The following is a 13,927-nucleotide window of genomic DNA, read 5'->3' on the forward strand; positions in this document are numbered from 1 at the left end:
TCTCCATCTCCTGCTTCCAGCCAGCTGTGACCGTGCCGAAGCAATCCCGGAGCAGTCCTGCCTGGAAGGGGACATTACAGAGGTGGAAAAGACACGGAAGAGCCTCTTTGTAATATTCCATGATCCCCCCGGGCGAGGCGCAGAGCCGGCGCTGCTGAACGCTGCACTTTTGGATTCAATTAAAGTGATTATCTGTTGTGCCAAATAAATTGTGTCCAGCATCTATCCTGCAGGATTTTACACCTCCAGCCTCATTATTCCCTAACTGTTTCCTCCTGTTTATGCTCTCTCCAATTAAATTGCTGATAATATGAGCCAAAATAAAAAACGAGCGCACCTTGTCCGGAGAAAATTGATTCCCTTTTTTTCCTGCACCGGGCGATTGCCAGGTTTTATATACTCTGTTCCTGGCGATCATTAGTAATTCAATTTTCTTTTTATTAGCCCCCTTATCTGCTGAGCAATATAGTGGCAGAGCTGACCTCTTTCGCACGGGTAAATGTTTAAAATCTTTTCCCTGATTAATTTTGCCAGTTAAGGAAAAGAGGAGAAATGATCCGGCTCTTTGCCATCACAATGAATAAAGCTTAATGTTGATTGTGATGGAATTTCTAATGCCAAGGAAATTGATTGAACGCAGCAATTACCCCGCAATAGGAACTCCAGGGAAATGGGATGGTTTTCTCCCCGGCCGTAGCCTTTTGGTTATTTAAAACAATCCAATTTGCAAGGATAATTATATATTAGTGTTTTATCTGCCACCGGGAATGAACATGGGAATTTTGATACTGGCCCGGCATTAGCAGGTTATTGCTGCAAATTACTCCAGATCTGCTTTCTTTCACATAAAGACGAAATTAGGCCATCAATAACCAGAAAAAGGTGGACTGAGGAGATGGGAGAGGCACGAGTGCCCTCTGCAGGGCTGTGTGTGCTTCCCAAAATCCCCAATTCTCCCGGAAAAGCCCCCGATTCTCCTGCAAAAATCCAAAACTTTCCCACATGTACCACGCAGTCGTCACTCTCATTCTCCTTGTCCATATATTTGCCATATCTCTGACCTTAAAATGAATTGGAAAAAAAATCAAGAAATCTTCATTTGAAGCACTTATTCCTGTTTTTTTCCAAGGAAAAAATCCTGGGAATAAGAAATGACAGCCCAAGCAGGATGAGCCAAGGAATGTCGAGGAAAAGTTCCCAACTACCACAATTCACTTGTCTGTTGCCAAAAATAGGTTGGGAATAAGCCTCATCCTGCAAGAAATCCCAGATAAAGACAGGAAAAAGCTGTTGGGAAAGCATGGGACTCCCATATCCTCTGGCACGGGACTTTTAGGATGGCAAAAGCAGGAATATCCTGCTGCCATCACACCTGGATCAGTCAAACCTCACTTGAAAGTTGGCGTTTTCCCTCAAAACTGGTGAGAAAGAGAAGCCATCCTTGAACTTTTGGGAATATTCCATCTTCAGTCTGAAGAAAGTGGATAAAGATAGAGAAAAAGCTCTTTGGCATTTAGACAGGCTGGGAGAGCTGGGAATGTCCAGCCTGGAGAAGGGAAGGATCCAGAGAAATCTCAGAGCCTCTTCCAGTGCCTGAAGGGGCTCCAGGAGAGCTGGAGAGGGAATTGGGAGAAGGACCTGAAGTGCCAGGACACAGGGAATGGCTTCCCAAAGCCAGAGGGGAGGGATAGATGGGATTTGGGAAGGAATTTCTCCCTGTGAGATTGGGAAGGTGCTGGAATGAAATTCCCAAAGAAGCTGTGGCTGCCCCATCCCTGGAAGTGTCCAAGGCCAACTTGGATGGAGCTTGGAAAACCTTGGGATAGTGAAAGGTGTCCCTGCCCATGGTGGGAATTGGAATTCCATTATCTCCAAGATCCCTTCCCACCCAAACCATTCCATGATTTTATCCAAAACACTGGCACACGAGACCTTGATGATCCTTGCTGGTCCTCCAGCTTTTTCCTGGATAAGGAGAGAAACAATCACCACCTTTTATCCCTCTTCCATCACATCCCTGAGGATCCCAGAGGTGATGGAGGCAGCCTGACCTGGAACTTTCTCCCTGCCCCACCATCCCATTGGAAAAACTTCCATTTGGGACACACTCCAATATCTGAGCTGTTATTAAACATCCCACTTAATCAAATATTTTGGAATTAATCGGTAAAAGCTGCAGGTGGATCTCTCACAGAACAGCCCAAATAATCCCAAGAAAATTCCTGCCAATCTGCCACTTTCCACTGGCTCTGTGATCCCTAAATAACAGCAATTCCAACAGAGGGAAGTGGACAGAACATTGGGAAACACCAATCCCAGTTTAAGACTCAGCAACGCCTGGAAGAGCGTCCCTACTGATGAGACCAAACAGATCCATTGGGTCCAAGAAGGGAACTGGAAAGTCAGGAGACAGACCAGGACTTGGGAAAAGCAGGAGCAATGTCCTTGTACAGCCCACAGAGCTGTGCCTCAGATCCCCAAATCCTGCGGAACAGGACAAACAGGAAACCAGCCAGGCTGTGTCACCACAGGCCCCACATCCGTGGGGACGGAAGGGGCTGATCCAACTTTTCCAGCCACGCTGCCGTGCAGGAAGTTGGGAACATTCCTCCCCTCTGTCTTCCCCTCCACCTCCCTGCTCCATTCCTACCCCACTCTGCTCCCAGTGCATCCCAGGAACCCCGTTTACTTCCCCCACACCTGTCCAAGGAGAAATGGAAAAGACTGGGAAATCCATCCCTCTGTGGTGATTAATATCCACAATATTTTTGCTGGGATTAATATCCACACTTTGCCCCAAAAGAAACCAAAATAACCTTCCCAAAACCTCTTCTAGAACCTAGGAGCCAGGAATTGAATCCATAAAACTTCACTTATTCCCAGCTCCTGTGGAACCAAAAACACTGGCACCACATCCATAATTATACATTTATAGGGAACATGGGAGTTGTCCCAGTCCCTGTGAGCATTCCAGACTTGGGAATATCCCTGCCCCATCCACCACCCAATAATCTTCATCTACTAAACCTGGGGGAAAAAAATAACACAGAAGTCCTGGAGCACACAGAGGAACAGCCCTGCAGCAATTCCACAGCTTTCCAAACCCAGAGTTTAAGAATATTCCAACACATGAAGCTGTGAATCCTCTGCCTGGGATTGAAGCTCTCCAAGAAAAATCTTGAAGTACAAAAGGATTCGAATCCAGAACGTCAATTTTAATCAAAGGGAGCAAATCCAAAATTCACTGAGGGTATTTCAAGGAAATCCAGGCTCTTCCTGAATTTCTCAGACCTATTACCTTTTTATTTCTTCCATACTCCAACCTTTTTTATTTGCCAGCTTCCCAAAGCCTGGAGCAAAATCACATTCCTGCTTTATTTTCTCATTCCTATCCAGCTAAAATCAAGATTTCAGTGCAGGAACATTCCCTTCAATCGAGGAACTGGGATTCCAAACAAGCTGATATCCCTGGGATCATCACTGCCTCAATTCCCCCCGAGGTTAAAATGCTGTAGTTCCATGTCTCCAGAGTTTTCTGTCTTTTCACGGAATCATGGAATGATTTGGGTTGGAAGAACTCAAAATATCATGGAATTCCACACACCTGCTATGAACAGGGACACCTTCCACTATCCCAGCTTGCTCCAGTCCCCATCCCACCTGGCCATGGTCACTTCCAGGGATCCAGGGACAGCCACAGCTTCTCTGGGAACTCCATTCCAGGGCCTTACCACCCTCCCAGGGAAGAATTCCTTTCCAATTTCCCATCTATCCCTGCCCTCTGGCAGTGGGAAGCTATTCCCCCTTGTCCTAACATTCCAGCCCCTTGTCCAAAATCCCTCACCCAGGAAAACTCAACAACATCTCAACAGAGCTGTTTAAACATCAAATAATCCCAAAATATAACTGGAGACAAATCCCAGCTACATCTGATCCAAACCCCTCTCCCAGCTCCAGAAATTCCCACAGGGAATTTCACAGGGCCACAGGGAAATTTGTGCCTCATATCCATCTGAAACAACTGAATCCCAGGTGGGAGAAGACTTTTATCCACAGAAATATCCCTAGGGAACAGAAGAACCAGACTTGGAGCCACCAACATCCCAACAACATCCCAGACATGTGGAGGTGCCATTCTGAGCTCCGAGTTCTGCTCCAAAGCAGCAGGACATGGATGCAAATTCCCTGTTCCCAAACATGATGGATTCTCTATTCCACTAATTTTAAGCAAATTAGATGCAAAACTGGACAACACACTGGAATACAGGTGAGAGATCTGTGTATTCCTGCCTCTGCCAACCTCTCCCATCTTGGAAAACCTTCCTGAAAATCCAGGGAAACCCCAGGAAAAGCAGGAAACAAGATTTTTTGTGAAAATACCAAAAGGGCAACAGAGATATGGAGCGAAACTTCTCCTCGGTGTTTGCTCCACGACCAACAACACCTCCAGGAGGACTCAGCAGCACATCCCCAAATCCAAACACCTTGGAATCACTCCAGTGAGTCCTTGGAATGCCTGTTCCTACCTTCCTTGGTGGCTGCCTGTGTCCTGGTCGCCGGCATCCGGCAGAGGCGGTGCTTGGAAATCTGCACCAGGCCCCGGGGCGAGGAGCGCTTCGCCGTCACCGAGGGTTTTCCCTTCATGGAATTCCTCCTCCGGAGGTGGAAGCGGCTCTTGAGAGCTGTGGTGGGGGAGATGTTCTTCTTATCCGTGGGGGAACTGGGGAAGGGAATGTCACACGGTTAGGAGGGAGCAGGGAAGTGACCAAAAACGCTCCTGGTGTTCTTCTCCAGGGCTCCAAGAGGAGTCAAATCCCACCGGGATTCTCCTCTGGGTGATAGGGGGGGGGAGGAGAAGCTCTGAAGAGAGAATTCCAAGGAAATGGGCAAATGTGAGGAGCTCCTGGCAAGGAACAGATGGAGAGTGAGGTGTTTGACAGGCAGACTTACCCACTGCCTTCTGCTCAACAGATGTGAGGGATTGAATCATGGAATCATGGAATGGTTTGGGTTGGAAAAGATCTCTGAGATCATCAAGTCCAAGCATTTCCCAACCACTGACCATGTCCCTAATTTCCACATCCACAGGGATCTTAAATCTCTCCAGGGATGGGGATTCCCAATGCCTGACCACCCTTTACAAAAAGGAATTTTCCCAATATCCAAACTAAACCTCCCCCGGAGCAGCCTGAGGCTGTTTCCTCACACTCTGTCCCTTGTTCCCTGGGAGATCCTGATCCTTCCTGACTTCACCCTCCTGTCAGGGAATTTAGGGAGCCTCCTTTTCTCCAGGATGAGCTCTCCCAGTTCCCTCAGCTGCTCCTGGTGCTCCAGACCCTTCCCCAGCTCCATTCCCAATTCTGGACATGCTCCAGATCCTCAATATTTTCCCCCCAGGATTTGAGGAGCCTCAGCAGTGCCCAGAACAGGGGATGATCCCTTCCCTGGCTCTGCTGGAATTTACCAAGGTGTGGGAGGTCTCCCTGAACTGCCAAAAAAATCCCAAACATTCCCAGCTTCTCCAGAATGATTTTCCCAGCACAATCCACCCACTGATAGTTTTCCAGGCAAGGCAGGGATGGAAACCTGCTGGGAAGCACTGAAGGGATCTGGGAAACAGATGCAGGAATCAACACAACAATTATGAGAATTTGAAATTAAATCAAGGAAAATGCAGCTTCCTTTGCTGAGTGAGGAAGTGTCAGTGACCACAGGGATTCACAGGATCCACCTCTGGATCACCCAACATCAGGAGGACGTGGAACTGCTGGAGCAGATCCAGAGGAGGCCATGGAGATGCTCCAAGGGATGGAGCCCCTCTGCTTTGGAGGCAGGCTGGGAGACTTGGAAATGTCCATCCTGGAGAAGGGAAGGATCCAGGGAGACCTCAGAGCCCCTTCCAGTGCTTGAATGGGTTCCAGGAGAGCTGGAGAGGGACTTGGGACAAGGGATGGAGGGACAGGACACAGGGAATGTCTTCCCACTGCCAGAAGGCAGGGACAGATGGGATACTGGGAAGGAATTCTTCCCTGGGAGAGTGCTGAGGCCCTGGAATGAAATTTCCAGAGAAGCTGTGGTTGCCCCTTCCCTGAAGTGTCCAAGGCCACGTTGGATGGGGCTTGGAGCAGTCTGGTCTAGTGGAAGATGTCCCTGTTCATAGCAGAGGTATGGAATTCCACGATTTTTAAGATCTTCCAGCCCAAACCACTCCATGATTCCATAAATCCTCCAGCACACAAAAACCCCCGCTGGAATTTCTCCCACAGCCACAACCTGGCATGAAACGCACAAAACCCGAAACACAAAACCCAAACCAACAACTTACCCCGCATTCCCTTTCCTCTTGATGATTTTCGTCCGACTCTTCACTTTGTAACTGGACAGTGCAGCCTCTCCAAAGGATTTCATCCCACCGGGAACAACGGACGCCGCGCTCGGAGCCGGTGGGACGGAGACGGTTCGAGGGACATTTGGGGCTGGAGCTTCCTTCTGGTCCTCGGATCTCCACTGGAATGCTGACTTGGAGGTGGAAGGCAAAGTCTGCAGGCTGGAGGCTTTCCACTTATATTTACTGGGAGAAACCCCCAGCTTGGACTGCAATCCCAATTTCTTTATCTTGGCTCCCAAATCCGCTTTGGGGGCGATTTTGGCACCTTTGTCCACTCCCGCAGTGCCCTTCTTGGAATTTTCTGCTCGAGGGCTCGCCCACCTCTTCACAATCCGGGAGCTTTTCCCAGGGTTTGCCACCCAGGTGTAGTTGTTTTTCCTGAATTTCTGAGATTTGCTGGAGATGGGTGCTGAGGCAGCTTTTTGGAGAGCGGGAGCTTTGGGAATTACGGGAAATCTGCTCTTCACCAGAGTCACCCCAGCCTGAGCAGGTCGAGAGAGCGTTTCAGCATTCCCAAAGAGTTTGGGATGTAGGGAAGCATCCTGGACTTCCTCACCACTTGGCTGCCCTGGAGAGAGTGGTTCTGCCTTGATCCGTAGCGAGCGCTGGGCTGGCTCCTGACCTGGAAATTCCAGAGGTTTTTGTGGCTCCGACTTCAGCGCCACGGCACTTTCACTGGTGCTTCCAGAGGCGGAAAAGGAGCTCCCAGCCCCGCTTCCAGGCAGGCACACAGTCCTCGAGGTGGAACTGAAGGAAATGGATAGGGAAGGTCTTCTCTCTTCCTCCTGGAGAAGACATTTCTGGATGTTTCCATCCGCCGAAGGAGCCACCGCCACTTCCCGCCCGGAAAACTCTCCGTAAGGACCCACATTTTCCTGGCCAGCCCTTTGTGGCACCTGGATATCCACAACGATGTTCCCATCCGTGGTGAAGTCCACGTGCCTCTCCGGGGACGATTCCGGTGCCTCAGGAGCCTGGCTGTCCCCAAGGCTCCCAAAACCCTGGGAAGTGCTGGAAGCGCTTCCAGCCTCGTACCCCGATCCCGGCAGCCGGTTGTCCAGGGAGTATTTTTTCCTCCAGGAGTGAGCTTGGCGTGGGTGGAAATTCCTGGGAGCCTGCTGGGGGTACCTGGTGGAAAAGGCTCCTCTCCTGGCGTATCCAGGCTGGCGGGGGTTGTTCCACCTCGGAGGGGCCGACGGCGCCGGGCGTGGGACGTTCCCGTGAATGTTCCTGTGGCTGTTTATGAGACCTGTGGCAGAGGAGAGAGAGCATTCATTCCCTGATCCCACGGGAATCTGAGAGCAGCACAGAGCTGCTCTTCCTTGTGCTGGAACTGCATCACCACTCGGGTTTTGGATGATGAGCCAGGGTGGATGGAAAAGTCATGGAATCACAGCGCCCAGGAATGGTTTGGGTGGGAAGGGACCTCCAAGAACATCTGGTTCAGGTTGCTCCGAGCCCCATCCAACCTGGCCTTGGACATTTCCAGGGATCCAGGGGCAGCCACAGCTTCTCTGGGAATTCCATCCCAGCCCCTCACCATCCTCACAGGGAAGAATTTCTTCTCAAAATCCCATATATCTCTGCCCTCTGGCAATGGGAAGCCATTCCTGGTGTCCCGGCAGATCCTGATCCCACCTGAACTCCACCCTCCTGTCAGGGAATTTTAGGGAAGCCAGAAGGTTCCCCCTGAGCCTCCTTTTCTCCAGGATGAGCCCCCCAGTCTCCCTCAGCTGCTCCTGGTGCTCCAGACTCTTCCCAAGTTCCCTTCCTTGCTTCCCTCCAAAAGCAGCAACAAGGACACTCCAAGGCTTTGCTGCTGTGTCCCTCTGGAAGCCAACATCCCTGTTAATTCGGGAATTCCTTCCCAAATTGTCCAGACTCAGTGTTTAGAAAACCTTTCCCATGAGTGATTCCCAAAGGAATTTGGAGCCTGGTATTTCAGGCACGGGGTCACAGTGTTGCCAGGAGAGCTGAGTCAGCACATTCCTCATGGAAAAGCAAGGATTGTTTTCCTCCCTCTCATCATTCCCCCAGTTGGGAGCTCCTGGAAAGGTAAATCCCAAGTCCTGAGCAGAGGTTGTGGCCTCACTAACGAGGAAAATTCATTTTGAAGGACAAAAATAGAGAGATTTGGTGCTAAAATAAGCTCTGGTGCTTTCCAGAGCTTGGGAAGGGCACATGGATCCACATCCCACCTCTGTGCTCCCAGCCCGGGGCTGTGGGACAGGGAAAAGCCCCTTCCCAAAGCCAGGAGAGTCCCAGATCCTGCTGAGAGCAGAACTGTGGGAATTCCCTGGTGTGGGGACCCCAAAATCCCCCAGCACTCCAGGGGCTCTGTTCCCTCCCTGCCTTGGCCCATTCGGATTTCCTGGATCTTCTCCATTTCCACCTTTTCCCAGCCCTCCCTGGATCACTTCCCTCTTCTCCCAGAACTCCTGAGTCCTCTCTTCTCCCAGCACTCTGGGATCTTCTCCATCCCCATCCCACTCATACTCCCCTAAAATCCAACGTCCCACCCCCACCAAAAACCCCCCAGGTCCCTTCACAACCCGTCCCTGTCCCAAAGCAGATTCCCAAAATTCCCTTAAAACACTGCACTGCCCCCCAGGATGCCCAGATTTCCCCTTATCCCTACTCCAGGTTCTCTCACATTGTTCCCAGCTGCTCCCAGTTTCCAGATCCCGGCCTCTTTTCCTCATCCTTCTCTCCCTCTTTTCCCCCTTCCCCTCGGTGTCCCCTCATTTCCCGGTGTCCTCCAAACCCTTCACTCGCTGGATCACTCGGATCTCCCGGCACAGCCTCTCCCGTTCCCGATTTCCCCAATTCCCGAACCTTGGAGCACTCGGATCTCCCGGCACAGCCTCTCCATCCAATTCCCAAGTTTCCCCCAATTCCCAAAACCTTGGAGCACTCGGATCTCCGGCACAGCCGTCCCGTTCCGATTCCCCCAATTCCCAACCTTGGAGCACTCGGATCTCCCGGCACAGCCTCTCCCATTCCCAATTCTCCCCAATTTCCCCCAATTCCCGAACCTTGGAGCACTCGGATCTCTCGGCACAGCCGGTCCCGTTACCGATTCCCCCCAATTCCCGAACCTTGGAGCACTCGGATCTCCCGGCACAGCCTCTCCCGTTCCCGATTTCCCCAATTCCCGAACCTTGGAGCACTCGGATCTCCTGGCACAGCCTCTCCCGTTACCGATTCCCCCCAATTCCCGAACCTTGGAGCACTCGGATCTCCCGGCACAGCCTCTCCCATTCCCAATTCTCCCCAATTTCCCCCAATTCCCAAACCTTGGAGCACTCGGATCTCCCGGCACAGCCGCTCCCGTTCCTCCATTCCCGCAGCACTCCCGGACGGCCCCGCGGCGCTGTGACGTCATCAACCGGCGCCGCCCGACGCCAACGGACCCACGTGAGCGCTCCTGAGCGGTCACGTGACTCCCGCGACCGTTGCCGGGCAACCGGGAAGGGACAGCGCGGCCTAAACTGGGCCCGGGCCTAGGCCTGGGGTTGGGCCTAACCCACCCCGGCCTAGCTGATCCCGGCCCTTGTCCCCCGCCTGGGATAGATCCCCGTTGTCCCCTCTTCCCATCTCAGCCTGTTCCAGCTGTCACCAACCCATGTCCCCTGTTCCTATTGTGAAAAACGCCAATCACTTGTTTTTAAAATTTTAAAAGTTTAATAGCAATGCAATAGTTATAAAATGGCATTATAATTAGAGTAATAATAATTTGGACAATTTGGATTAGGACAATATGAGACAATAAAAACAAAGAGTTACAGAAGTCGAGGTACCTTTTTCTGGGCAAAATAAGCCCAAAAAAGGACAGACGTTTACAGAGGATTAACCCTTAAAAACAACAGCCTGTTGCATATTCATACACCTCATACATGAGGCATAAATTCCATTTAAACAAAGGATTCTGTCTGGTCAGTGTCGACTTCTTTCTCTTAATCCTAATGGCATCTTCAGGGCTGAGCAAGGCTGGAAGAAGTTCATTTCTTCTGATAAGAGAGCAATAAATTCTCTTTCTCTGAAAGATTTAGGTGTCCTGTGGCTGCTATCTCACTGCAAGTCCTTTTAAAAAAAGTATCTTACATAGCATAGTTTCTATTTTAACATTATGTTATAACCTAAAACTATATTTAACACATTACTTAAGAGAATTAATACAGCATAACTTTCTAACATAGCATGTATAATATTCATTTTAATATTTTCAAAAAGCCAATCACAAAATACACATTTTTCACACTATCCTAGTCTGGATCAGCTGTCCCCAGCTCCTGTCCTCAGCCTGGGCCACCGTGGTTCTCCTCGTCCTCACCCTCTGTTCCCTCCACAACTTCATTCAGCTATCTCCTGTCCCCAGCCTGGCCCAGTTGTCCCCATTTCTCCTGTCCCCACACCAGCCTGGCCCAGCAGTCCCCATTTCTCCTGTCCCCATCCCTGCCTGGTTGGTCCACTGTCCCCATCTCCAATGATCATGTGAAAAATGCATATTTTATGATTGGCTTTTCGCATATATTAAAATGAATATTGTATATGTTATAATATATAACAGAAAGTTATGCTGTATTAATTCTCTTAAGTAGTGTGTTAAATATAGTTTTAGGTTGTAACATAATGTTAAAATAGAAACTATGCTATCTAAGATACATTTTTAAAGGACTCACAGCGAGATAGCAGCCACAGGACACCTAAATCTTTCAGAGAAAAATAATTTATTGCTCTATTATCAGAAGAAACAAACTTCTTCCCACTCGCTCAGTTCTGAAGACACTGTTAGGATTAAGAAGAAGAAGTTGACACTGACCAGACAGATTCCTTTGTTTAAATGGAATTTATGCATCATGTAATGAATATGCAACAAGTTATTGTTTTTAAGGGTTAATCCTCTGTTAACGTGTGTCCTTTTTTGGGCTTATTTTGCCCAGAAAAAGATACCTGGACATCTTTAAGTCTTTGTTTTTATTGTCTCATATTGTTCTAATCCAAATTGTCCAAATTTTTATTACCCTAATTATATTACTATTTTTATAACCATTTTATAACTATTAAACTTTTAAAATTTTAAAAACAAGTGAGTGGTGTTTTTCACAATCAGATGGCTGCAGCATTTCTCCTGTGACTGTTGTCCAAAAAAAGATTCTTCCACAGTGTGCAAGAGCATTAGCCACAAACTGATCCAAAATATTGGAATTATTTACAGTTCTGCACAGAAAATGGGGAGCCAGTTTTTCCTTCTCCTGGCCTTGGTTGTTTCTCCACCTGTCTGTGGTCCATTGGTTCCATGTTCAGTTGGGTTGGGGTTTGGGTGATATTTTATCTCAAGTTTCTTCTTCTCTCCTTCCTCCACATCTGCAGCTCCCAAGGCTTCACTAAGGCTGCAATTACCAAAATGTGTGAAACACAATTTATCTGCTTGGAACCTGTAAATCTTGGAGTCAGGCTAGGAAAGCTGGGAATGTTCAACCTGGAGAAGGGAAGGCCCCAGGGAGACCTCAGAGCTCCTTCCAGTGCCTAAAGGGGATCCAGGAGAGCTGGAGAGGAAACTGGGACAAGGGATGGAGTGACAGGACACAGGGAATGGCTTCAAACTGACAAAAGACAGGGTTAGATGGGATATTGGAAAAAATTCTTCCCTGTGAGGGTGGTGAGGTCCTGGAATGGAATTCCCAGAGAAGCTGTGGCTGCCCCATCCCTGGAAGTGCCCAAGGCCAGGCTGGATGGGACTTGGAGCAACCTGGGATGGTGGAATGTGTCCCTGCCTATGGTGGGGATTGGAATGGGATGAGATTCAAGGTTTCTTCCAACACAAACCATTCCAGGATTCTGGAATCTCCTGTATCAAGGTAAACCTGGTCCAGCTGTCCCCATCTCCTGTCCCTGTTCCCTGACCCCTCTCCCATCACCAGTGTCCTCCCACCAGCCAAGCATGAGCAGGAGATTTTCCTGGTGATCCAAAGGAAAATCTCCAGCAAGAAAAAGTTAATTCCACCCATCAGCCTCGTGATTCCCTATTTCCCACACTTTGGCTGTCATTTATAAAATGTTTCACAGGAAAACCGGTCTCAAAACTTCAAATTTACCGTGGAAGTGAAGAAAATCTTTAAGGAGTTTGTTTTCCAAATAATTTTGTTCTTCCCCAAGGGAATAAACCTCATAAACAAAGAGCAGCAGAGCCTCAAGTGTGCAAAGGAGATAAAACTCCAGCCTAAAATTATCCAGGGAACAAAAAGCTGAGCCAAGGAGCTGGAGCAACATGACACCAGGATGGAACATTTGGAAAAGCAACCCATTATCAGCCTCAAATCCTTTAAAACAGACACTGTCCCTTGGGACATCTCACTTCCTAATGCAGCCAGGGAGTTCTGCCTGTCCCAGCTCTGATCAAATCTCATCTCTGGGATGAGCCCACGATTTCCCTGCTTGGAAAGGGAGATTTAGTAAATAATTTTTGGTGTTTTGTGGCATTTTAAAGTGGAATATGGGAAGAACCAGCTTGGAGTCTGACCCCAAAACTGCTAAAAAATGCTCCAAATCCTCTCTTTTTTCCAAGCCTTGCACACATGAGAACAGGCTGGGAGCCAGGCAGGCAGGAATGACAGATCTCCTCCCTCTCCGGCCTCAGATCAGCTTCAATTGATCCCAAATCCCACCCCCAGTTTCATAATGGCTTTAAACTGACAGGAATTGGCACTTGTGCCAAAAAAAATCCTCCTCCACTCCCAGCTGCTCCTTCCCTCCCTTGTGCTGGCACAGGCAGTCGAGTGCTTTGCATAAAAGAGCTCGGAACGAGCTGCTCTGAATTGAAATTAATTCAGCACACGTGGAGGAAAAGCTCATTTTTAACCCAGGGAAGCCGTGGATCCACCACTCCCACAAAATCCAACCTCGGGAAAAAGGCAAACTCAAAGCTGTTTCACCCATTTACACCAAAATCTGTAAGGAGAAAATGCAAAGTTTGGAGGATCTTGGACCACTTGGGGTCATCCTTGGATGTTTTCCATCGGGAGAGCTTTGGGATGGGGGTATCCAGAGGAGGAGAAGCAGCATTTTAAGCATGAACTGGATCTTCTCCAGGGAATAGAGAAGAGCATCCTGCCTCGGGACAAGCAGCTGGCAGAAATCTCCCCTGGGATTTGTGCAGAGGGCAAAGGACAGACGAGGATGTTAAAATATTAAAATAAACCTTTTTTTTTTTCTCCTGGCTTTCCAGCCCATTCCTGTCACAAGCAACATATCCAAAAAGAATACATGGCACTTTTAATTCACAGCACTAAGTTTCTATGACACTTTGGAAGTCTAATTTAATTTTTTTTTAAAGAGGGGAAAAAAATAAAAAGCAAGTGCAGGGTTTTGTGTGAGTAAACATCCCAGGGAAGGGAACACAGGGAAGAGGAATTAAATTATCTCGTTCAGCCCAAAAATAAATCCTTTCAATGCCCTAAAACATCATCCCAGTGCAGATCCAGGGACAAGTGTGCCAGAGGATCCCTGGATGCTGAAACGCCCAGTACTGCCAGGGAT

The 13,927-nt window shown here is 48.9% G+C and overlaps 1 protein-coding gene across 1 annotated transcript in view; it reads right to left on the minus strand.

Moving 5' to 3' along the window:
* The window catches only part of ZC3H3 (zinc finger CCCH-type containing 3), a 127,903-nt gene extending 118,085 nt beyond the window's left edge, over positions 1-9,818 (minus strand). The window contains exons 1-3 of the mRNA XM_064706775.1: positions 9,685-9,818; positions 6,326-7,637; positions 4,527-4,720 (exon numbers count right to left, since the gene is read on the minus strand). Of these exons, the coding sequence (XP_064562845.1) occupies positions 4,527-4,720; positions 6,326-7,637; positions 9,685-9,730 (1,552 nt within the window). The 5' untranslated portion in view covers positions 9,731-9,818. The remainder of the gene's footprint in view (positions 1-4,526; positions 4,721-6,325; positions 7,638-9,684) is intronic.
* Positions 9,819-13,927: the final 4,109 nt, after the last annotated feature.

The sequence above is a fragment of the Zonotrichia leucophrys genome, chromosome 2, assembly GCF_028769735.1.
Source record: "Zonotrichia leucophrys gambelii isolate GWCS_2022_RI chromosome 2, RI_Zleu_2.0, whole genome shotgun sequence".
In the NCBI taxonomy this organism is placed as follows: domain Eukaryota; kingdom Metazoa; phylum Chordata; class Aves; order Passeriformes; family Passerellidae; genus Zonotrichia; species Zonotrichia leucophrys.